Source organism: Aotus nancymaae, unplaced genomic scaffold, assembly GCF_030222135.1.
Source record: "Aotus nancymaae isolate 86718 unplaced genomic scaffold, 86718_ANA_hifiasm-v0.15.2.pri h1tg000016l, whole genome shotgun sequence".
NCBI classification, from domain to species: Eukaryota; Metazoa; Chordata; class Mammalia; order Primates; family Aotidae; genus Aotus; species Aotus nancymaae.
In genome coordinates this window covers 53,293,938-53,318,504 of record NW_026988428.1, presented here as the reverse complement: position 1 = coordinate 53,318,504, position 24,567 = coordinate 53,293,938, and the positions used below count along the sequence as shown (strand labels likewise).

Genomic DNA, 24,567 nt, shown 5'->3' with positions numbered 1-24,567 from the left:
ATGGCACACGTGTACCTGTGTAACTAACCTGCACGTTCTGCACATGTACCCCAGGACTTAAAGAATATATATATATATATAAAAAACTAAAGGTCATCATCTGTGTACAATGAAAAAAAAAAGAAGATGGGGGAAAAATAGTTTCTCCTCTTAATGGGAGAATAGTAAGCACATGCAGGAATGGAAAGAATTGATGGCAGCGATTTTGCAGGCAAGCTACCTCAAGTACTTTGGACTGGCAGATTTGGGGGAAGTAGCAAGAAACATATTTTCTAGCCACCTAAAAGGTACAAAGGACCACTGAGGGTGCACTTTTTGCTCATTCTTCAATGCTTCTTTTCAGATCCTCTCTACTCCACAGAGGCAAATGTAAGTTTTAAGAGCAAAAATAATTGAGTTGCATAATGCCGTACGAAGTTGCATTTACTGAAAATGTAAACATAATTCAACTTTTGAGGGGATTTTTGTTTTTTGTTGTTGTTGTTTGGTTATTCACTTTTTACCTACCAAATTGCAAAACTTAAAAATCATATTCAAAATTGAAGAGCGTGCTATAAAGGAGACATTTTCATATTTTATATTCGGAAACATAAATCAACAATACTGCAATGTGACAATGAGTGCAAATGACATTAACTAGGTCACGCACGGTGGCTCCTATCTGCAGTCCCAGTACCTTTGGGAGGCTGAGGTGGGAGGGTTACTTGAAACCAGGAGTTCAAGACCAACCTGGACAAAAAAGCAAGACCTTGTCTCTACAAAAATAAAAATTTATTTTTATTTTTATTTTTATTGTACTTTGGGCTCTGGGGTAATTTTAAAATAAAAAATTAGCTGGCCTGGATGGTACATTCCTGTAGTCCTAGCTATTCAGGCAGCTGAGGCAGAAGGATCCCTTGAGCCCAGGAGTTAGAGACCGCAGTGAGCCATAATGGTGCCTGGGTTCCATAAATAAATAAAAAGAAAGATATCAACTAAAATTAAAAATAAATAAGGAACTTGTTCATATATATCAACAGTGCAACTCTGATGCAGTAGCTTAATGCTATTTCATTACCATCTTTCTCTAAGAGAATGATTAAAAGTATGTACTGTTTATACAACATTATCAGTTATTATTAAGTGAAAGATGATTGACCTTTAATATTATCAGAGCCAAGTGGATTTAGGCCAGCTCTTTGATATCTAGGCCAGCTCTTTAACTCACAGTAGTTTGGGCTTTTTGTTTCAACAGTTGTCAAGTAAAAAGTAATTTTAAAAATTCATAAACTTTTTCAGAGAGCCAAAATGTTCATCAATTATTTGAACTTGGACATAAACAGAATTTCCAGCTATATGAATGCATTAAAATGCCTGTTAACTTGATTTTGTAGGTTACAACCTAAACCTATTCTCCAACCCTTCAGTACATGCGTGTGCATGCAGTGCACACACATATACACTCACATTTTAGCTTAACTTGCTGCCTTAAATAAGGCTATAGTTGCTATGAAACTTTATATCACTAATGCAGTGATAAACACAGGTGGTTAGAATAGATGGCATAAAGAGAAATATTCTCACAGTAATCGGTAAGTGTGTCTTTCAGACCTAAATAACCTTAGAAAGAAATTTCATTTCTAAATAGATCATAAAAGGTGTTTCCAGTGATATGAGATTCAGTGTTTCTTTTTTATTTTTATTTTTTTATTTACTTATTTATTGAGACAGGGTCTTGCTCTCTCACCCAGACTAGAGTACAATGGCATGATCTCGGCTCACTGCAACCTCCGGCTCCCAGGTTCACGTAATTCTCTGGCGTCAGCCTCCCAAGTAGCTGGGATTACAGGCACCTGCCACCATATCCAGCTAATTTTTTTTTTTTTTTTTTTTTTTTTTTGGTATTTTTAGTAGAGACGGGGTTTCACCATCTTAGCCAGGCTGGTCCTGAACTCCTGACCTCGGGTGATTGCCTTGGCCTCCCAAAGTGTTGGGATTACAGGCGTGAGCCACTGCGCCTGGCCAACCTTTCTTTTTAAACTACTTTTTAAGATAACACTGGCAACATATTGCTGGGTTACAGTGAGGAGGCTCTTTTTAGTTCAGTAAAGGGATGATGATGATTGTGATGAAAGGTGTTGAACCAGGCACCTGTGAAAGGTGGTTGTCTCCCTACTAGGGGATGCTATGTGAAAATACACTTTGGTTATTTCATCTTGATTGATAATTTGTTGAATATCTGCTGTGTTCATCTTTGAGTAACAAAATGTGATTCAGGGAGATTATTTGTCGGTGTAGCACATAGCTATGTAGTATATTTAAAATAGTACAAAATCTTAAGAAATAAGTATTTTTATTATACTCACTTTACAGATGAGAAACCGAGGCTAGGATTTTAATGATTTATCCCCAAGTTACTAATTTAAAGACTGACCATCCAACTCTAGAAACTATACTTTTAAACAGCGTGGGGTAGGTGTGGAGAGGAGGTTGATATTAAAATGTTATATCTGCACTGGAATCTAAGAAAAGCAGAATTATCTCATCTCAGGGAAAGTGAGGACTGGGACCTCTCTGGGGACAGTCCACTCCCTCAATTCCAACTCCCTGTCTCTAGTTTCTTATTTATCTTCTGCCCTGTTCTTATCCCTGCCTACTTCTTTCCTGCCTTTATGAACCATTCCTATCCCCAAGACTAAATCTTCTGGCTTCCCAGTCCACAACTAACTACATTTCTCAGATTGTCTATTTCAAAGTATCAAGCAAGGAATCTACCTTGTGCAGCTCATCGTTTAATCTTATACATGACAACTGCGCATTACATCACTTTGGGTCGGGAGTCTACCTCTGACCTAAGAAGCTGTGGTCAGGTAGTACAGGCCAGTTAGAAGCAATGAGGAGAACCTCACACAGTCTGGGGAGTGATGTGAAAGTAAGAAGGCAAACACAAATCACAACCAGTAGTTCCAAAAAAGACTAATGAGACTGGGCTGGCTACTTATTATTTTCCTTTGGGGGAAAAAAATTGAGAGTAAAAATCTTTCCTCTATCACATAAGCACTAAAAGGAGCTGTTGTCTAAAACTCTAGGCCTTTCTTCTCATGTTCTTTCAACCTATCTTTGTTCCAGAGAAAAGGAAAGTCTAAAGAAAGATGTACTTTTCTTTTAAAACAAGAAAACAAAACAAAATCTCTTGCCATAAATAATCACCTCCAAATACTGATTTTTTTAAGCCCAAGTCTTGTTTCTCTATGGGAATAACTGCATAACACATAGCCTGAGACATTTTCTCACAACTTCCCACTCAAAACAAGCCATAACGCCCCACCACCACCACCACCACAGAATTGCACTATCCCACTTGATTTAAGATTGCTAACATGATCATTACAAGCAAATTTCGGATAGAAGCAGCCATTTTTCCCAGTGACCTATAACCTACAGACACTTACACGTGCCAAGCACTTGGCCCAGGAGCACAGTCCCTATGTCCTTGGGAAACAGGAAGGAGAAGATGGCAAAATGCAGTGATTTGGGGTGACAAGTTTTCACTTGGAAAATAGAAGCTTCTCATCTTTTTTCCCACTTGACTGAACTTCCAGCATATATTCAATACAACAAAACATTATATTGGAAACACAAGGCATCCAGGCCTTTGGCCAAAAATGCAGGGGAAAGAAATAGAAAGCTTAATATTTCATGGGAAATTCTTGGCTTAAATAATATTTTAATAAAGCTTAGCTACATATGCCAATAAAGCAAAGAGATGACATAATGATTTATGATTTAAATACCATTATAATCTCTGTAATGTCTAGTACCATCTTGTATCAAACAATATGAAACAGGAAAAATCGCTGGGGAAAAGAAGAGCAACATGAAATTGATTCAGTTATCAGTAGAATGTTCATTCCATATACCATCTAATTAAAAATTTGTTCTAAGGGTAATGACAGCTAACATACATTGAGCAGATATGATATAAGCCTTACAAGTATAATCTCTTTTGGTCTTGAAAAAATTTCCATGAGGTAAATTTTTATTTCCATTTAATCACTGAGATTCATAGAGGCTAACTTGCACAAGGTTTAGTGGAACTCAGATGCAAACTCAAGCAATCTGACTGCAAGGCCACACTCTTAATCATGTGCTGCACTAGAATAAAGATTAATTTAGTAAAGTCAATTATTTGTTTTGGGAATAAATGATTTATACTGTATGTGTGACAGTTAATATTGAGCGTCAACTTGATTGGATTGAAGGATGCAAAGTATTATTCCTGGGTGTGTCTGTGAGGGTGTTGCCAAAGGAGATTAACGCTTGAGCCAGTGAACTGGGAAAGGCAGACCCACCCTCAATCTGGGTGGGCACCATCTAATCAGCTGCCAGTATGGCCAGAATAAAAGCAGGCAGAAGAACTGGCTTGATCTCCCAGCCTACGTCTTTCTCCTTGCTGGATGCTTCCTGCCCTCAAACATCGGACTCTGCTTTCTTCAGCTTTGGGACTCGGACTGGCTTCCTTGCTCCTCAGCTTGCAGACAGGCTATTGTGGAATCTCACCTTGTGATCCTGTGAGTCAATACTCCTTAACAAACTCCCTTTTATATTATATACCTAACCTATTAGTTCTGTCCCTCTACAGAACCCCTGACTAATACAGTATGTGACATATAATAAAGAATAATTATGTGATTCTATGTAGAATACTATTGAAAAGAGAACTGAACTAGAAGAACTGAGTTCTAGTCTTGATTCTATCAATTGGATATATGGCCTTGGATTTATCATTTAAAGTGTGGGTCCCCATTTCCTCATTTGCAAAAAGAAAACGAAAAGGCATGACAATAACTACTCTGCTGGCCTCACTGAGTTTTTATTAATCTCAAATAAAATGATGGGAAATAACTTTATGAGTTGAAAAGTATATTCCAATATGAAATGTTAGTATTGAGAGCACACTATGTTGACCATATCTTAGTTGGGGAATACGTGGGATTTTAAAAATCACAGAATAAATGTTTTATTTCCTCTAAAAACAAATTGACATTTCAACTTTGCAATGGTGAGATCGTATACTCAAGATGAGAAATTGAATAAAAATAGCTCCAGAATATTGATATCCTTGAGGTTCTGGAAAGGGAAAATGCAAAATCAGTCTGCTAGGGTACAATCTAGATCCCCCAGGGAGGAAAAAATAACAATAAATTTAACTCACATTCAAAATTAAAATCACATGAGAAAATGAACACCAAGATTGGATTCCAGAGACACAACCAATAGGAATATTAGCACAATAACTAGAAATCATTATAAAACAATCTATAAGAAGTTTTAAAGTATGTATGTTTGCCAGTAAGCATGTGAAAACGTGTTCGACATCATTCCTCATTGTGAATGCAAATTTTTAAAACTGTCCCCCAAAATGGCTAAAATGACAAGGTAGATGCTAAACAATACTAAGCACGGTGAAGTTGTAACTCTCACACAACCGCAGAAGGGAACGTGCATGGCACAACCAGTGTGGAATACAGGCTGGCAGTTTCTATAAGGCTAAATATGTACCTATGCCAGGACCCAACAATTCCATGCTGGAGCATGTATCCAAGTGAAATGAATTCTTATGCCCACAATAGATCTTGTACAGAAATGTTCCATAGCACCTTTACTTATAATAGTCAAATTCATAATAGTCAAACAAACATAGATAACCCATATGCTCGTCAACAGGAAAATGGATAAATAAATGGTGTTATATTCACAAAATGAAATACTGTTACTGGAATATAAAACAACCTGGCCAAATCTCACAGACACTCTGTTGAATGAAAGAGGCAGGTACTAAAGAATACCTACTGTCTGATTCCATGTATACAAAGTTCAACAACAAGCAAAACAAACTGCTGATTAAATGCCATAAAAAAGTGAGCTCTGCTAGGGAGCAGCTACAGTCTAAAAAGGGCAGAAGGAAATCTTCCAGGGTGATAGATATGCTTTATATCTTTACATCTGATCCATGTGGTAGTTATGTGGTTGCATACATAGGTTTTTAAAGTGTGGTTCAAAAAAAAAATAACTAGGGAAAAAACCTCTAAAATTATTATTAAACTTCAGTGGATATAACAAACAGTAATTAAGTTTAGATGACGAGAGAGTTATTTCCATTGGAAACAGATCCAGAATGCAGTGCAGAACAAGCAGATAACAACCATGGAAGAACAACCAGAAGATATGGAGGATAAAATGAGAAGGTCTGAACTAGGGATCTCAGAGAAGAGAAAGAATGAGGAAGTTCAAAGAGCCCAAAATTATTCCTAAGAAATTCAGACTCTGATGATATCAATATTATTTCAAGCTTTCAAGAAGTAGCTAATCTCTACTCTATATAAACTATTCCAATCAATGGAGAAAGAATACACATCAATTATTTTTACAAAGATTCATAACATTTTCCCAAAGCCAGATAGAAAACACAGAAAAGAATTAATACAGACCAATCTCATTCACAAATATTTATGCAAAAGTCCTAAGCAAATTGTTCAGCAAACATAATCCAGCATTATATTAAAATAACAGTTCACTGTGACCAATTGGAGATTAATCTTGGAATGTAAAAATAGTTCAATTTTTTTAAATCTAGTGACTTAATTCACCATATTAACTAGTCAAAGAAGAAAAAAATAGATAAACTTGGTAGATGCTACACAGGCATTTTGTATAATTCTTTATCACTGATTTAAAAAACAGGTAGAAAAAAGCATACCACCTTAAAGTGATAAATTATTCTGGAAGCAGTTTATTAAAATCACTAAGAAGAGAAAGCATGCCTGTTATCACCATTTTTATTTACCAATAATCTAACAATACTAACAAATTCAGGCTAAGAAAAGAACAATAAATAATAAACTATATCCTAAATATTAAGGATGCTGTATCAAAGTTATAATTATTTTTTAAAACATTGTTTTGGGTGTCCTGGGCCTGTGCATGCTAAATCCTTTACATATGCAACTCATTTAATCTATACAACTCTGAGAAGTAGATGTTAGTCCATTTTGCAGAAGAGGATATTGAGGCTCAGAGGCATTAAGTATGTTATTCAAAGCCATCGACCAAGTGAATGGTAGAACTGGCACTTGATCTCGTCTTTCTGACTCTAAACCTTTGTGAACTTAAATAAAAGGTTATACTATGTCTCATGTATCTCCCACAATTTCTCAATTTTTTAAAGAAAGATTGACTTTCAAATGCATAGTAAATTTCTGTAGGTTTACAGAGAGGGGATCATTTTAATATCCCATTGATTCTAACAAAAAATGAGGTAATTTGACATTTTAAATTAGAAACAACTCTCAAATATGTAATTCCAGAATTCCAGTATGAACCTGTTTGGACAAAAATGACCTGGTGAAAGCTTTTCTGGCACAGAACATTTTTACCTTAAAAAAAGAAAAAAGAAACAAAAGGAAAGATCATTTAACAGCAGAAAAAAAAATCCTGTCTTCATTGGGCCCAAGAAGTCTAAATATCACTTTAAAACTTTCAACCTCTATAATCCTTCTATAGCTGACAGTTTTGAAAGGTGGCAATAAGGAGCTGCTCTACGGAGAGTTTTGGAAAACGTCAGGTTTCTCTTTCCAAGCATCGCATGAGTCACTAATTTTGCAAAACTTAATGACGTGAAAGCATAGCAATGGATCAGGCCATCCTTGGGAATTGCTTTTTCCCTAAGAGTTTCAGAAATCCTGTGAAGAGTTCCTATGGCAGGACAGATCCCAGGCTCATGTGAACTTGCCTTTCTTTGGCACAAGAACGGAAAGCATAATTTCAGGCTCTGAAACTCAACGGTGACAGACACTATTTCTCATCTTCTCTTGGGAGAGGCCCTCCTAGCTTTATTTACAACTAGCATTTTGTAGCCTACCAGTAGAACATAATCAGCATGGGTAGTCTTTCTTTGATGGAAGGAACTATTTTTCTCTTGGAGACACTATTACAGTAAAACAGATGTGTTGATTTCTGAGTCCTTATTTTATTACCAGTATCTTGGTTGGCTCCTTTTTAGTCCCCAGTGTCTTAATTAAATTCAAGAGTTGAGGAGATGGTAGTACAAGTATTGGTTAGTTATAATAGCACTCTGAGAGTTGGTAAGATCTCAAAAATATCCAGGTCTATAAAATGATAAAAGAAATCTGTGGGCTACAGCTTTTCCTTTCTACCCCCACAGCCTGCTCTGAGACCTTCTGGACCATCACCAAACCAGAACCAGCCCTAAGATATTAATAAGAGTTGACATTTATTAAGTACTTATCACAGGCCAGGAACTATCCTAAGCATTTTATATTATCTCATCCTGCCTTAAAAACAATTATATGAGGTTCTAACACCTGGCTGGGCAAGAGAATCTCCAGGATAACTTTTAAATGTGTTTTATTTTATTAGAAGTGTTTATACCTTTTCATTAAAGACATTTTAATTTCTGGGGCAAAGATTCTCTATCTTATTCTATCCTTGCTCAAAAGAAGTCTGGAGGGGTATGAAATCATATTACCAGGCATTTCTCATGTAGCTGGGTCGTGGTTGGACAATCATCTCTTTGAGATATTGTCTAGTGAGAAAAGCATAGGATTTGGACTCAGATGTTCTGAGTTTGTCATAGCTTTCTACCTACTAGGTAAGTGATTTTGGAAAGTCATTTTGCTAAATTCTAATCAACTTGTGTGCAAATGAGGAAAACAACCTAATTCTCATGCAGCTGTCTCAAGGATTAGGGTCAATGATTTTCATAACCTAGTACCTGGCAGACTCTCAATCCTTACTCATTGGGTAAAGTGAGAGATCAGTGAAGGCACTTCCCACTTTTCCTGCCTCTTCTTCTGCCTTTCCTCTTACTAAGTATACTGATTTTCTTATTGTTCTTCAGGCACATCAAACTACCTCATGCCTCAAAGCTTTTACACTTGCTCTTGGGCTCTCCATAGTACTCATTCCCCAGTTGATTACACAGTTGATTCTTTATTCAAATGTCACTGTTGTAAAGAGGTCTCTTTGGAACTCTATTTAAAACTGTCATCTCTGGTCCTACTTACTTTTGATCCTTATCTTGCTTTATTTTCTTTATATATTTTACCACTATTGATAATTATGTAATGTATTACTTATTTGCTAACAGCTTCCTCGCAAGAATGCCTTGGAGCAGGGACTCCATTTTGCTCACCTAGATGCAAATCAAAGGGTAGTTATTGCTATGAATGCCTCTTTTCCTACCCTACTGACTCGCAGCTGTGAGCTTCCTAGAGTTTGAGGAGCTGAGCCTGCAAAGAAGAAAAGGGATGATCTTGTAATCCCAGCACTTTGGGAGGCCGAGGCGGGTGGATCACGAGGTCAAGAAATCGAGACCATCCTGGTCAACATGGTGAAACCCCGTCTCTACTAATACAAAAAATTAGCTGGGCACGGTGGCGCGTGCCTGTAATCCTAGCTACTCAGGAGGCTGAGGCAGGAGAATTGCCTGAACCCAGGAGGCGGAGATTGCGGTGAGCCAAGATCGCGCCATTGCGCTCCAGCCTGGGTATCAAGAGCGAAACTCCGTCTCAAAAAAAAAAAAAAAGAAAAGGGATGATCTTATTTAAAGCAGCGTAATGCTTTTCTGCACATAAATAGACACATATCTCAAAAAGAAATGTTCTCTGAATTTGCTGGAACAAATAACTAAGAAGAGTTATACTGTCATTCCCATTCCATGATAACTACAAAAAAGTAAGTTTATAACATGCTGTTTTGATTACTAGTTTATGTAACAATTTTATTAAGCTGATTCCAAGGCAGTATGTTCCAAAGTGGTTTATATGAGGACACTAATAAAGCAGCATACTAAGCAAATAGACCAACTGGTACTTGGTCTGCTAACATGACTCATTTCCATCGTCATTTTGAAGACCCTCCAAATTTTTAAGTCTAATATGGCTCAGGAAATCCAAGAGTTTGAAGTCTACAAGTCACGTCAAAGGCCAACTCAACAAATGCAAGAATTTCACCCTTGTTCTCAAGGGTAGTTTCAGAAACTTCGCTGATTTGCATTTGGTAATCAAAGCAGCAGACAATTAGGAAAAGCATCAACCTAATATTTTCTCTACTAGTCCGAAGGCACTTGGCAAGCTTTGTTTCTCAAGAGAATGAGAATGTCAGAAACCCAAAGAAAATGCTCATAGGGTCTAAAAGGAGCCTGACAGACGCTGACTTACAAGTGAACCAGTGTCTTTGAATTGCTTCCCAATTGCATAAATTTCTGCAACATGAGTACATTCTAACAGGATTCCTGCATACTCAAGAAAATTATAATAGTAAATAAATTAGCTGTGTTTTGAACTTACTGATCTCCTCTGATGGTGCGCAAATTCGTCTTCACTCCTGAAAGAACAATTAAGAAAATTATTGAACATTTAAGAAAATACAAATAACTTATAGTGGACAACAGTGATTGAATAAGCAGATGAATAAAATAAGCCCTAAGTAGTAAATGTGCTCTTGAAAAATTGATTTTTTTTTTTGCCAATTTCTCACAACAGGCAAATTTAAATGTTCATTATTTGGACCATAATATGAAGGAGGGCTACAGGTCAGTAAATAATAAGTATTTATTGAGCAGCTACTATGTGTCCAGAAAGATTTTGGGGGGATAGAGGTATACGTCCAGTAAGCTTAAAACCAAGTTGTAAAGAGAAACTTCACTAGCAAATGCCAAACGAGTGTAAGTATTCTTAAAGCAGTTAAGGAAGTTGTTAAAGAAGGGAGAAATAGATAATTTTGCAGGAGTGTCCAATCTTTTGGCTTCCCTCAGCCACATTAGAAGAAGAATTGTCTTGGGTCACACATAATGTACAATAACACTAATGATAGCTGATAAGCTAAAAATCACAAAAAATCTCACAATTTTCAGTTTATGAATTTGTGTTGGGCCACATTCAAAGCTCGCCTGGGCTGCAAGCATCTTGTGGGCCACAGGTTGGACAAGCTTGATTTAAAGGTACAGCAAAATGGTAAAGAGAAAAGTGAGAATAAGAAAATCTTTGCAGACAGGTAGAGAAATAGACTTCAAGTGAATTCCAAAACTTCCCATTTCCTATGTGGGTTCTGAGAAATAGTTGCAAAACCTTGAAGGGTAGAGAGATGAGAGAAAATGCAAGAGAGAAATACCATGTTTTGAACACTATTCCTACTTCCCTTCATTTGCCAAGTATTTATTTAGTACCTACTCTTGGGAGCTAGGAACAATTTGAGACCCTGGCTGTGTGGTGATAATAAATAACATGCTCTCATGCAGCTTCCACTCAGTGCAGGAAAAACTAGTTGAAGGACAAAGATATCCACTGTTTAAGGAAAAAATATGAGGAAGGGAATAGAAAAACATCTATCTATAATAGTCTTACAGTACACATTCCTTACCATTTAAAAAATGACTACTATTTATTTTTAGGCCTACTATTATCAAACATTTACTTATTAATTCCTTAAAATTTGATCTTTATTATGTGCCCTTATTTTGAATTAATCAAGTTCAGTTACTAATAAAAATATGACATTCTGTTACCAAAGCAAGTCAAAACTTGATTTAAAATTGCATATTTGGAAGAATATATCTCGCGGGAAAAAAATGAGTCTGAAATATGTATTATGCCAAAAGAATAGAATTTTCAGAGGATTCAGATACGGATTTATTTGTTGTAAATCTTCTCATAAGTTCTCCATAGCAGTTCAGCTCTTCTCATTCCAATTTTCTTACTATTTTTCTGTTACAACTATAAATATCATAGTCACCTCTGACTTTTCCCTTTCCCAATACTGACTCTGTATAACACTCCTTTTGTATGTATTTGTATATCGCCCACTGACATTACCTATCAGCCCAAGACACATTCCTTCTCTAATTAATATAATAGTTTCCAGCACTGCTTTCTGCCAGTTACAGAATTTTGGAGCCCAGAGGGACTATACTCAAGAAATGCAACCCTTAAAGCCATTGTATTCTCTGCTTCAGTATCGATCCTCTTAAAACAGGCTCTTACTATGTAGTTTTCTGATCAAAATCTTTTCATGCCTTATTACTACCTACTGAGGACTGCTCAGATTCTTTTGTTCAGTATTTAAGGTGTCTCTGTATTTTTAAGGCCCCAATATGCTTTTTCACCTTTGTTTTTTTATTTATTGATTCGAAAATATTTTTTTAGTCCATTTGTAATTTAAACGGTGCTAGGGCCTTGCTACAAAGATGAGCAAGTCACAGCCTTGCCCTCTAGGAGTCCCCAGTTTAAGGGAGGAGGTACAGGAGTTGTGGGAATGGGAGTGACAAGTACATGAAAATCTCATTAAGTATTGAGAGTGGTGGTAACAAGCGCCTGCCAAGGGAGCACTGGACTCAAGTGTCCAATCTTGCTATGTAGCCAACTTGGCTTCATCAATACTGATGTGGGCTATCTACCCCAAATATATCTAGACTTTCAAAGCCGAGATCAGACGCCAGACAATCCATGGATTTTTCCTTAGTCTCCTATTCTTAAATACCTCTCATCTGAATTTCCATGGCATTTATTTCCTTTCCTAATCTAATTACATCCTTGCTTGTATTAGAGTTTATTATCAATGTCTTGTCTCCTACTGCAACTGTCTGCCTCTGAAGAGCAACAACTATGACATATATTTATATATCTCTTGATACATAAACCTAAAAGCAAAGGTTACAAAGGTGTTCAGTGAATGTTTCCCCCAGGCTAAAACAATGAATAATGCGTACACCGAAGTCAAAGGTAAAACAGAACAATGATGAGAATTGACTACACACACTGATCCTTCATACACTTGTAAAACTATTATACGACATGAATTACTGCAAAAATTAATGACAGTATAGAGGAGGACTACCACTAACAAACTAGGATCCCAGGCTTACAGGGGTTAAGCAGATCTAACCACAAGGGGAAAAAATGTTCTTAATTTGCCTTCATTAAAGACTAATTTTAGGTCTTTGAGTAATTAAATGAATACACTGTTTACGCCCCGTACACTTTCGGCCCGAGTCTTGGAAAATACGTGAAACTTCCAAGAATTAAAGTTTCCATTAACGCAAGTGCCAAAATCAGGAGGCTTGACCTGTGGGAAAAAGCACATTTGTCTTCACTGGCTCTTTTTCAAAAAGCTATAGATGTTTATTGTATAATCTTTCTTGTGCGCAAATGCTCTGTTTTATCATTCAGACCATCTAGTCAGAGGAAGAAGCTGCAACATTTCAGAAAGCAACCAATTACTGAAGACCGAATGACCTGACCTTAGCGCTGATGTGTTAACAGCGGTCCCTGTTTGGGGTAAAATTTCTCCGTTGGGAGCCACTGGCAGTGGTTTCTTTTTCTTTCTTTTCCTTAAGGGGTTGGGGGAAGTCGCTGTTTTGAAGTGTGTGTGCGTGTTTAATTCCCTGAGAACTGGCTTTGGCTGGTGAAGAAATAGTTTACTATAGTGAGTTTCAGAACATCTTCCACCTGTATCTCTCCTAGCAGGTGGAAATTTAATGTAAATAATTGTGTGTGCCCACAGCTTGAACGCCTCGGAAGAATATTTTCTGACCTCTCTGCTTTTATTCAGTCCGAAGTAGCCCAGTTATCTACCTAGGTCACAAAATAAAATTAAGATTAAAATTAAAAAACCTCCTTACGTCAGTGAACTTGGACTCAGAAAGTTCTCTCTCCTGAGCAGAGAGCCTTTTAAAGGCTTGTGTGTCACGCTGGCGGCAGGGGGTCGCGGCTACTGGAAAGGAGCTGGCTCTGCAGGTCCCGCCTTCCCCCGGGTCGTCCCTCCCTCTGGCCTGCTCCCTACCTCCCGGGGACTCGCGCTCGCCCCCTCCCCGCCCGCCCCCTACTCCGCGACGACGGCGGCCTCCGAGGTCTGGCGTGCGTCAAAGCCCTAACTGGGAGGCTGATTTGTGGAGCATCGCCTCCCCGCCCCCCGCACCCGCAGTCCCTCCTCCGCCCACAGAAGTGGCCAAGGGAGTTGAGCTGAGCAGGGGGAGGGGAAGATCTACACCCATCCCCCTTCCTCTAGCCCTCCCTGCGTTTAGATTCAGTTGCACCTTTTATTATTTTAACTCTTCCCCTTAGGACGCGCAGCCCCCAGTCTGTCCCTCCGGCCTGGGCGGCCTCTGGTCCCGCGCGCCAGGATGGGAGAGCGAGGGACCTGCCCGCGTCCCGCCGGCGTGTGCAAGGAGGTACAGCCGCCGCGCCCGCTGCCCGGAGTCTGTAAGTTTCGAAGCTACTCCGGGGGAGGGGAGGGAGAGCCAGTCCGCATCCCGGCAAATGATTTAAAATGCAAAACACAGCTGAGGCTTGCAGTGTTGGATGGACTTTTCGGGGCATACTCCCTACTGCAACCCGCAGGCTCTTGTCCCTTTTTTTTTTTTCTCCCGCACCTTGTATGTTTGATTCCTTCGTTGTAAAATAATAATAATAATGTTTTCGATTTATGATATTATAATTTCCATAGGAACCTTTTAAACTCTTTTTAGATGCAACTCATACTTCCTTCGCATTTAAAATAATTCTTATAATTTATAAATTCTATAGCACACTACTTATATTTTTTGTCAGGTTACACATGTTATTTACACTGCGCAAGGAGTCACGGCCTTTGCTTACTTCTAAAAATAACGGAGGAAGAATTTCCTCTTTTAATACTGCTACATCATCTAAGTACTTTAATAAGTAAGTAAATCGTGCACCCAACTGAGCTCAATATTCATGATCGACGCCACGTGCTGTAGCCTGGCACTAATTTACAGGTGCGGTTAATCGCAGATAATTAGCTTTGAGCCTGCTGTTTACCTCAAGGCTCCTGGTTTTGTTTAAGGCTATGCCCATATGTGCTCAGAATGATAAGAAAAATTGGAAACAGTTCTCTTTAGTAAAACCGAGTAATTTTTCTGAGATGCTCGAACTCAAGCACAAGCTAGATTCATGTTTAATAAAAATCACATATTTGGATCTGTATGTTACCTCGCGCAAGTACAGACATGTCCTTGAATACAAGGACCCAAGAGGTGAGGATAGGGTGGGTTTTAAAGTTTTTAATTAATGTTTCCCTCGTGCAGGAGGACGGGTGTCCAGGGACAGAGGCAGGTGGCTAAGCTGGCTATGGTGACAGGACGATGTTGGCCAGAAAGAGTATCATCCCGGAGGAGTATGTGCTGGCGCGCATCGCCGCGGAGAACCTGCGCAAACCGCGCATCCGAGACCGCCTTCCGAAAGCCCGCTTCATCGCTAAGAGCGGGGCCTGCAACCTGGCTCACAAGAATATCCGTGAGCAAGGACGCTTCCTGCAGGACATCTTCACCACCTTGGTGGACCTGAAATGGCGCCACACGCTGGTCATCTTTACCATGTCCTTCCTCTGCAGCTGGCTGCTCTTCGCTATCATGTGGTGGCTGGTGGCCTTTGCCCATGGGGACATCTATGCTTACATGGAGAAAAGTGGAATGGAGAAAAGTGGTTTGGAGTCCACTGTGTGTGTGACTAATGTCAGGTAAGAACGTTGTGGGATGAGGCAGGGGTGGAAAACAGTCGAGAAAAAATGTCAAAATGCGCTTCCTCTTGTCATTCTGTTAATTGAAAGTGGAATAAAGGGTTAGCTTTAAAACCTTCAGAAATAAAGAAAGCGCAATAAAGAACAAAACCTAACACAGTAAATTTTTTTTTAAATGCAGCTTTTTGGACGAAGGGTCTCTGAAAATCTGGGCTTCAGTCCTTTGGACTAGACTTGAAAATATTATACCAGTTATCAAAAAAATTGTAATTCAAAGGATTACACAGAGTACTTTACTCCAAAAACGCACATATTTAGTTCAGTATGAAAAGCTGCTGTCCATAGTTTCAGGGTCCACAAGTAAATATCTCTGATCAATAAATAATATTGTGCTAGTGACATTTTTCATAGTGACTCTTCTAACCCATGATGTTTTCAGAAATAATAAGAAAAAAAATGGGAAGGCCCTAGGGGGAGAATGTCCTAGATTAAAAATCTACTAAAAAATGCAATAACAAATATCATCCCTTCTTTATCAAGATTATCATAACATAACTGATTGTTTGCATTGGATCCAGAAATTAAAAGTTATGCTAAGATTGAGAACTAGAAATTGCTAATTTTTAATGAAAATTAGTTCAAAATTTTCTTGGAAGGGGTTATATAGAAGCAATTTAACTTTGTACTCTTCTTTCAAAGTTTTAATCGAATAGGAACGAGACAGTTCTTAGATTACCTCACTTTGGCTTCTTTCTCATCTTAAGTATCCTGAAGACAGGTAAATTGAATTTGATTTCAGTGATTCTCTCTTACTTTCACATGGGCTAAGAACATTTAGTTGAGGTGATTTATTTCTTAATGTTTTCTTTTTTGTTATTCGGAGATGAAAAGAGATAAATTATATCAATTACCAGGACGGTCACTGTGAAACAAAACAGTAGTAATACTACTGGAAAATTTTCCAAAACATTTTTGAAAGAAATTTTAAATTCTCATAATTCACAAAGCAAAGAAATTTGAAAAAGCATCATAATACCAGGAAACTGTAAAGAATGGGACCTCTAGTGGCCCTGACACCTTTTTAAGCTAGCATATCACTGCAGAAAGTGAACCCCAGACAGTGAACCCTTCCATTTGCTAAGTGATTGCAATGCCAGCCTTTCAAGGAGGAAGGCAGCATTAGTGCACAGAGATCACACGCTCACAGATTTCAGCTCAAATTTTGAGGAGCAAAAACTATATTAAACTGATCTATTGCTTTTAACATTAATTAGATATTACTTTCTTTTTTCAAACTTGTCACAAACTTGTCTCAGAAAATGCAGGTGGAAAACATAGTAATCATCAGTATACCAGATATAAAGAAAACACAATACTTAAAATATCTGTTAAAATGTTCCAAAGATATTCTAAGATCAAATACCTTTATAATATATCTCTTTAAGAAACTTATTGGCACTGTTAGTGGTGAATCATTTTCATATCAAAATAAATTTTTAATCTAAATTATATAATAGATACTGATAAAAAGACAAAATAAATGATAACCACAAACCTTAAAAATAAATAAATCTTCATTCTCTCCCAATGAGAATTTAAAAGGTGACTAATAATAATTCTAATTCTTTGTAGTTTTTCCCTTTGTAAATTCAATGTCCAACAATATCATTAAAATTGGAAACAACATTTTTCATTGAATATTCACCAGTATTTCCAAATAATGTTTGACCATTCTTCTTTTAGGGTGACTCATTTTCTCCTTCATGTATTTTCTCTTTTAAGGACTCTCTTTGACTCCTTCATTTAATATGAGTCAAAAAATAACCAATGTATTTCCTCTTTCTCAATATTATCCAGCCCAGCTCTTTCTGTAACAGAAAAGGAACAGCTAAACACTTTTATCTCTTGAGATTGTTTAACACAGCAGGTGTCAGTAAAAAGCTGGGTCTTATACCATATGTAATATTTAGAATTCAACAATACACAAAATATGGCACATGAGTAGTCTCTTAAACCACTAAAACAAACCATTTGGGATATTTATCATTAGACTGCTCTCTGAAGTATGGATACATTGTCAGAAATTAGTGTTGTATCCATACCCCTTCTCTGGGGTCCATTTTTATTCTTTGCCATGTTTTGGGGCTGTACCATATATCTTTTTGTGGGTAGCTGGTGCAATAGGCTATTACTGTAGTTTTCCATGAATCCTTTTAGTAACGACAGAGAAAGGCAACTTTCACACTCCAATTAAAAGATAGTCAAAAGAATAATCCCTGTATTCTTGCTTATCCCTTCTGGTTTCCTAACAAAGTGCAATGTATATACCAAGTATTCAAATGTTTAAACGCTTTTCTCACCTGCTGTCTGTGGCATAAATAAATAGGTAATACTTTGAGAGATGGCCAATGTGTGGCTTGTCTTCTATAAAGTTAGAGAAGTTTGAAATTGGGATTGGGGACACAGACAGGACTAATATTGTTTCCACGAAGAAGCCACAGCAGTACTAGTTGTGAATTTAAGTGTTATACGTTGTTAGTAACAAATGTGGTGCTTCCCAAATGGGGGTAAATCAGAATCACCTGAGAGCTTTTCAAAGCATCTTACCCAGATCCAACCTCACCCTACCGAATCAATGTCTATTCACTAAGGTATGGGGTAGATGTGCAATTTGAAAATGCTTCCCAAGAAAATCCTACAACTTCTTGGTTCCTTCCTTTTGCTTCTTTTGCAGGATTAGGCCAAAGTGGGAAAATTCAAGTTAGCATAATATTAATTAAGGTACAGCTTAGAGATATTACAGTTTTGGTTCCAAACCATTGCAATAAAGCAAATATGCACAATAAAGCCAATTACACAAAGTTTTTTGTTTCCCAGTGCATGTAAAACATTTACATTATATTGTAATCTAATAATCTAGTAAGTATATAGTACCATTATGGCTGAAAAATGTACATATATTAATTCAAAAAATATTTTAATGCTAAAAAGTGCTAATGATCATCTGAGCCTTCTGCAAGATGTGCTTTTTTTGCTGGTGGAGGAGCTAGCCTCAAAATTGATGGCTGCTGGTTGCTGAAGGCTAGGGTGGCTGTGGCAACCTCTTAAAATATGACAATGAAGTTTGCTGCATTAATTGACTCTTCTTTTCACAAAAGACTTTTCTGTAATGTTTGATGCTGTTTGACAGCATTTTACCCACAGTAGAACTTTCAAAACTGACGTCAGTCCTCTCAAACCCTGCCACGGCTTTATCAACTAAGTTTATGTAAACTTCTAAATTCTTTGTTGTCCTTTCATGTTCACAGCATCTTCACCAAGAGTAGATTCCATCTCAAGAAATCACTTTCTTTTCCTGTCCAGAAGAAGCGACTCCTCATCCATCCAAGTTTTATCATGAGATTGCAGCAATTCAGTCACATCTTCAGGCTCCCCTTCTAATTCTAGTTCTCTTGCTATTTCTACCACATCTGCAGTGATTCCCTTTAATTTGAAACCCTCAAATTCATTCATGAAGTTTACAATCAACTTCCCAACTCCTGTTAATGTGACTATTTTGACCTCTTTCCATGAATCACACATGTTCTTAAGGGCATCTAGAATGGTGAATCCTTTCCAGATGGGTTTCAGTTTACTTTGCCCAGCTCCATCAGAGGAATCACTATTATGGCAGCAATCGCCTTATGAAATGTAAATTTCTCAAGTAATAGACCTTGAAAGTCTAAATGACTCTCTTTGGCTCATGGCTGTATAATGGATGTTGTGTTAGCAGGCATAAAAACAGCATTCATCTCCTTCTACATCTCCATCAGAGCACTTGAGTGACTAGGTGTATTGTCAACGGGCAGTAATATTTTGAAGGAATCTTTTTGTCCGAGCAGTAAGTCTCAGCAGTGGGCTTCAACGATTTAATCATGCTGCAAATGGATATACTATCATGTAGCCTTTTTATCTCTACTTACAGAGCACAGGCAGAGTCGATTTAGCCTAATACTGTAGGATTTTCAGAGTGCTCAATGACCATTGGCTTCAACTTGATGTCACCAGCTGCATTAGTTCCTAACAAGAGTTAGTCTTTCCTTTGAAGCTTTGAATCTAGGCATTGACTTCTGTCTAGCTATGAAAGTCCTAGATAACATCTTCTTCCAATAGAAGACTGTTTGACTTTGAACATTGAAAATCTGTGTTTAGTGCTGCCACCTTTACTGATTTTCTTAGCTAGATCTTTTGGATAACTTGCTGCAGCTTCTCCATCAGCATTTGGTGCTTCACTTTGTACTTTCTATTTTGAAGGTGGCTTCTTTTCCTAAGCCTCCTGAACTAATCTCTTCTAGCTTTAAACTTTTCTTTCGCAACTTCTTCGCTTCTCATCCTTCATAGAATTGAAGAGAGTTAGGGCCTTGCTCTAGTTTAGGCTTTGGCTTAGGGGAGTGTTGTGCCCCATTTGGTCTTTTATGCAGATCCGTCAAACTTTCTGCATCTCAGCAATGAAGCCATTTTGCTTTCTTACCATTCGTGTCTTCGCTGGAGTAGCACTTTGAATTTTTTTCAAAAACTTTTTCTTTCCATTGTTCACACTTGGCTGTTTGGCACAACAGGCCTAACCTTTGGTCTGTCTTGGCTTTTGACTTGCCTTCCTCACCAAGCTTAATCATTTTTGCTTTTGATTTAGAGAGACAGCAACTATTTCCTTTACTTGAACAATTGGTGTTCTTTGTAGGGCTACTTACTGGCCTAATTTCAATAGTGCTGTGTCTCAGGGAATAGAAAAGCCTGAGGAAAGGGGGAAAACAAGGGAACAGCTGGTCAGTGAAGGAGTCAGAACACACACATGTATTGATTGTTTGCCATCTTATATGGGCACGGCTCATGGTACCCAAACTAGGGGTCCCCTGTTCTTCTATGAGAACAATAGGTTTCTCATAGAACTGTGAACCCTATTGTGAACTGTGCAGGTGAAGGATCGAGGCTGCGGGCTTCTTGTGAGAATCTAATTCCTGATGATCTGAGGTGGGACAGTTTCATCTCGAAACCGCTTTCCCCTCTACACACCCCCTAGTATTGTCTTCTACAAAACCAGCCCCTGTTGTCAAAAAGGCTGGGGACTGCCGCCCTAAATGATTACCATAGTGACATCAAATATCACTACTCACACATCATGATAACTGATGTACTAATAAAGAAAAAGTTTGAAATCTTGTGAGAATTACCAAAAATGTGACTCAGAGACACAAAGTAAGCACATGCTTTGGAAAAAAATGGTGCCAATAGACTTGCTGGATGAAGGTTCCCACAGACCTTCAATTTATAAGAATGCAGTATCTCCAAAGTACATCACAGCAGAGTAGAATAAAATAAGGGATATCTGTGTGTGATCTTGACACAGTCATTTACTAGTTTCTGCCTCTAGCTCTTCCGTCAATCACTTCAGTATTCTCCAGAACCCTTAGAGTAGCACTCCTCAACCTTTTTGGAACCAGGGACTGGTTCCACTGATAGAGGCGGAATGAGGATGGTGTGGGGATAAAACTTCCACCTTAGATCATCAGATGTTAGATTCTTATAAGGAGGGGGTGACCTAGATCTCCCACATGCGAGGTTCACAGTAGAGTTCACTATCCTGTGAGAATCCAGTGCCTCCACTGATCTGACTGGAGGCAGAGATCAGGCAGTAATGCTGGCTTAGCCACTACTCACCTCCTGCTGTATGACCCCGTTCCTGACAAGCCATGGACCAGTACTGCTTCCTGGCCCAGGGAAGTTGGGGACCCCTGACTTAAAAGAACAAAATTAGACCATCAATAAGACACTTTTCTTTCCAAATGGAAAAGCATTCCCTTCTATTAAAAATACTAGTTGTTTGTAATAATGTGTTTTATACCTTTTTTTAAGCACTGTGCTATTTCTATATGAGGTACAAAATAAGTATTAGCTAATGAATATGACTTTAAAGATTATAAATAACAAGTTTAAAGATTATAAATGATAAATACTCCATACTCAGTACCTTCCATATGACTCGGTCTCCTAAACATAGATATGCAATAAATAATAATCATCTACCTGGTAGAAAGTTTTACAAAGTTAACTGTGCCTTTGTGAAAGTAAAATATTTTGCAATGTAAACTATGCCTAGATATAAAAATATATTAATCTTTTACACAATTAGGCTCATCACTATGTGACCTAAGAAACATTAATAGAATGTTAATATTAACAGAATTAGGCCTTAGCTTAAAGGAACTTAGTTAATTAATAGGATGTTAATCTCCAGCATTGTGGAGGTAGATGCATGCAAGAGAGAGAGAGACTGTTCTAAACACAGTCGAGAATTAGGCATTTTACAAGTTAAGTTGCCTAGCCTTTCTGCAAGCATTTAATAGTCTTTAGCAGAAGAAAATGAAAAGCTCAGCTTGGCATATTATTTCGTTATTCAAAATGTGACCTGATGGTGGTGTTTTCTGATATCATTCCTCACAGGTCTTTCACCTCTGCTTTTCTCTTCTCCATTGAAGTTCAAGTGACCATTGGGTTTGGAGGGAGGATGATGACAGAGGAGTGCCCTTTGGCCATCACGGTTTTGATTCTCCAGAATATTGTGGGTTTGATCATCAATGCAGTCATGTTAGGCTGTATTTTCATGAAAACAGCTCAGGCTCACAGAAGAGCAGAAACTTTGATTTTCAGCCGCCATGCTGTGATTGCTGTCCGAAATGGCAAGCTGTGCTTCATGTTCCGAGTGGGTGACCTGAGGAAAAGCATGATCATTAGTGCTTCCGTGCGCATCCAGGTGGTCAAGAAAACAACTACACCTGAAGGGGAGGTGGTGCCTATTCACCAGCTGGACATTCCTGTTGATAACCCAATCGAGAGCAATAACATTTTCCTGGTGGCGCCTTTGATCATCTGCCACGTGATTGACAAGCGCAGCCCCCTGTATGACATCTCAGCAACTGACCTGGCCAACCAAGACTTGGAGGTCATAGTTATCCTGGAAGGAGTGGTTGAAACTACTGGCATCACCACACAAGCACGAACCTCCTACATCGCTGAGGAGATCCAGTGGGGCCACCGCTTTGTGTCCATTGTGACTGAGGAAGAAGGAGTGTATTCTGTGGATTACTCCAAATTTGGCAACACTGTTAAAGTAGCTGCTCCACGGTGCAGTGCCCGAGAGCTGGATGAGAAGCCTTCCATCCTTATTCAGACCCTCCAAAAGAGTGAACTGTCCCATCAGAATTCTCTGAGGAAGCGCAATTCCATGAGAAGAAACAATTCCATGAGGAGGAACAATTCTATCCGAAGGAACAACTCTTCCCTTATTGTACCAAAGGTGCAATTTATGACTCCAGAAGGAAATCAAAACACATCGGAATCATGACAGCAAGATAACCCCAAGACAATCTTTTATCAAGTTTCAATGGTTTATGCCGGGCACCGTCAGACTGAACCAGAGCTGGAACACAATAATGTGTCCATCTACATTTTATTACACTAAATGATATTCACAGTCAAGCAACAGCACTTTCTGTAGTAATAAAAAATAATACACAATGTGGAGGATTCATGGCTTATGCTTGTTTTGTATGGTACAATTCGCAGTGATATGCTTAAGTTATGTGTAGGGATGGGTATGCTCTCGTTTCTCTCAATTTGAAACACAAGAATTATACTAATAGTAACAAGACTTGAGCACAAAATTTGGTTAAGGAATGAGTCTGTTTGAAATGCTTAGTTGGTGAAACCACAGATCTCTCTGTGTCTATTGATCACTCTGCAAATGCAAATAGAATAGGAGGGGAAAAAACAAATTCATGTTAACACCTTTTGTACATCAACTTTCTCCTGTGTCCCTGCTACTGCATTTGGTAGGAAGCCTGAGGAAAATACCGCTTAAGTCAATCTGTAAGTGGATTCAGTTCATTCACTTGGTCTGTCAGTGACTCCTGAAGCTTTCCTCATCCATCTCATTGCAGCCTGTTGGGCAGAGCAGAACAAGGTGTCTTTGGAGGAAAGCTAAGTCTTGTCTCATTTAGGACTGGGTTCCCAACAGTGACAGTCACTTCCTTCAGCTTCTCACTTCTTCTTATAGAACCTCCACAGGGAAATACTGTATTGAATATTTTATTAAAACATTTTATTTGTACTCACTCTAGTTTTGTGATTCCTCTTTCACAAAATCATCTCAAGTTAAAACTCAAGGAAAGACGTTTTTAGAGCCATGTAAAAGAGATGTCAAAGTGATAACACTCACTCTGAGATTCCTCTCTCTCAAATCTGCTCCAAGAGAACTAGCTTTTTTTGCTTTGTTTTCATTTTATTACAGGTTTTAAAATGTCCTCTTGGTTTTTCCATCTGAGTCTGGCATACCATGAAAATCCTATAAACTTTTTTTTTTTGAATCTTCAATCTCCCACCTTAAAACTACACTTCCTTCCCAGCAATATCTGAATTTAGGCTTGGCATATATAAATTTAGCATTATCTCATTTGCTAAAGTGAGAATTTCTATCAAAGCTTCACTTAAGCATCCTTAGTGCCTGCTTCTTCAAGGAAGGGATGAGAGGGAAGAGAGAAGTACTAGGTTAATAAGCTATATATGGTTTCAATCTTGCATCTTATATAGCTAAGCATCAGAAAGCTGAGCTATTAACTAGCCTTTCTCACAGATTTGGGGCTTTGTATTTTATTTTATTTATGAACATTGAAATAGGTAATTATGAAATGTTCTATCTTAAGACTCATTATTCTAACCAAGTGAACGGAAATTGTTTATCAGGTTATTGAGTAAATCATTCCTGAAAAGGTTCTAACTGTTTCTCTGAACTCCAGACTCACAGATCAAACAAGCACCTGAGCCTCCACTTGGATATTGAATAAGCATTTCAAACTTACTATGTCTAAAACTAAATGCTTCATTCTCACTCACAAAACCTGCCCTCCTCCCAGTCTTTCTTCCAGTCACTCAAGCATCAAGTCATGACCTGGAAGTCGTTCTTGCCATCTCTTTCATATCTTATATGCCATCCAT

At 38.2% G+C, this 24,567-nt stretch overlaps 1 protein-coding gene across 2 annotated transcripts; it reads left to right on the top strand.

The window, feature by feature from the left end:
* Positions 1-14,000: 14,000 nt before the first annotated feature.
* KCNJ8 (potassium inwardly rectifying channel subfamily J member 8) lies at positions 14,001-23,100 on the top strand. Of its 2 annotated transcripts, none has more exons than XM_012457123.2 (3): positions 14,001-14,258; positions 15,107-15,537; positions 22,018-23,100. In XM_012457123.2, exons 2-3 carry the CDS (start codon positions 15,164-15,166, stop codon positions 22,916-22,918), a joined length of 1,275 nt encoding a protein of 424 aa, XP_012312546.1. In that variant the 5' UTR covers positions 14,001-14,258; positions 15,107-15,163; the 3' UTR covers positions 22,919-23,100. The 2 variants fall into 2 exon arrangements, with proteins under 2 accessions (XP_012312546.1, XP_012312547.1); XM_012457124.2 differs by lacking the exon at positions 14,001-14,258 and adding an exon at positions 14,414-14,720.
* The last annotated feature ends 1,467 nt before the right edge of the window (positions 23,101-24,567 follow it).

Coding starts and splice junctions, on each gene's coding strand:
- KCNJ8 (XM_012457123.2), top strand. CDS start 15,164: ATGTTGGCCAGAAAGAGTATCATCCCGGAGGAGTATGTGCTGGCGCGC. Junction 15,538..22,017: donor GTGTGTGTGACTAATGTCAG/GTAAGAACGTTG, acceptor CATTCCTCACAG/GTCTTTCACCTCTGCTTTTC.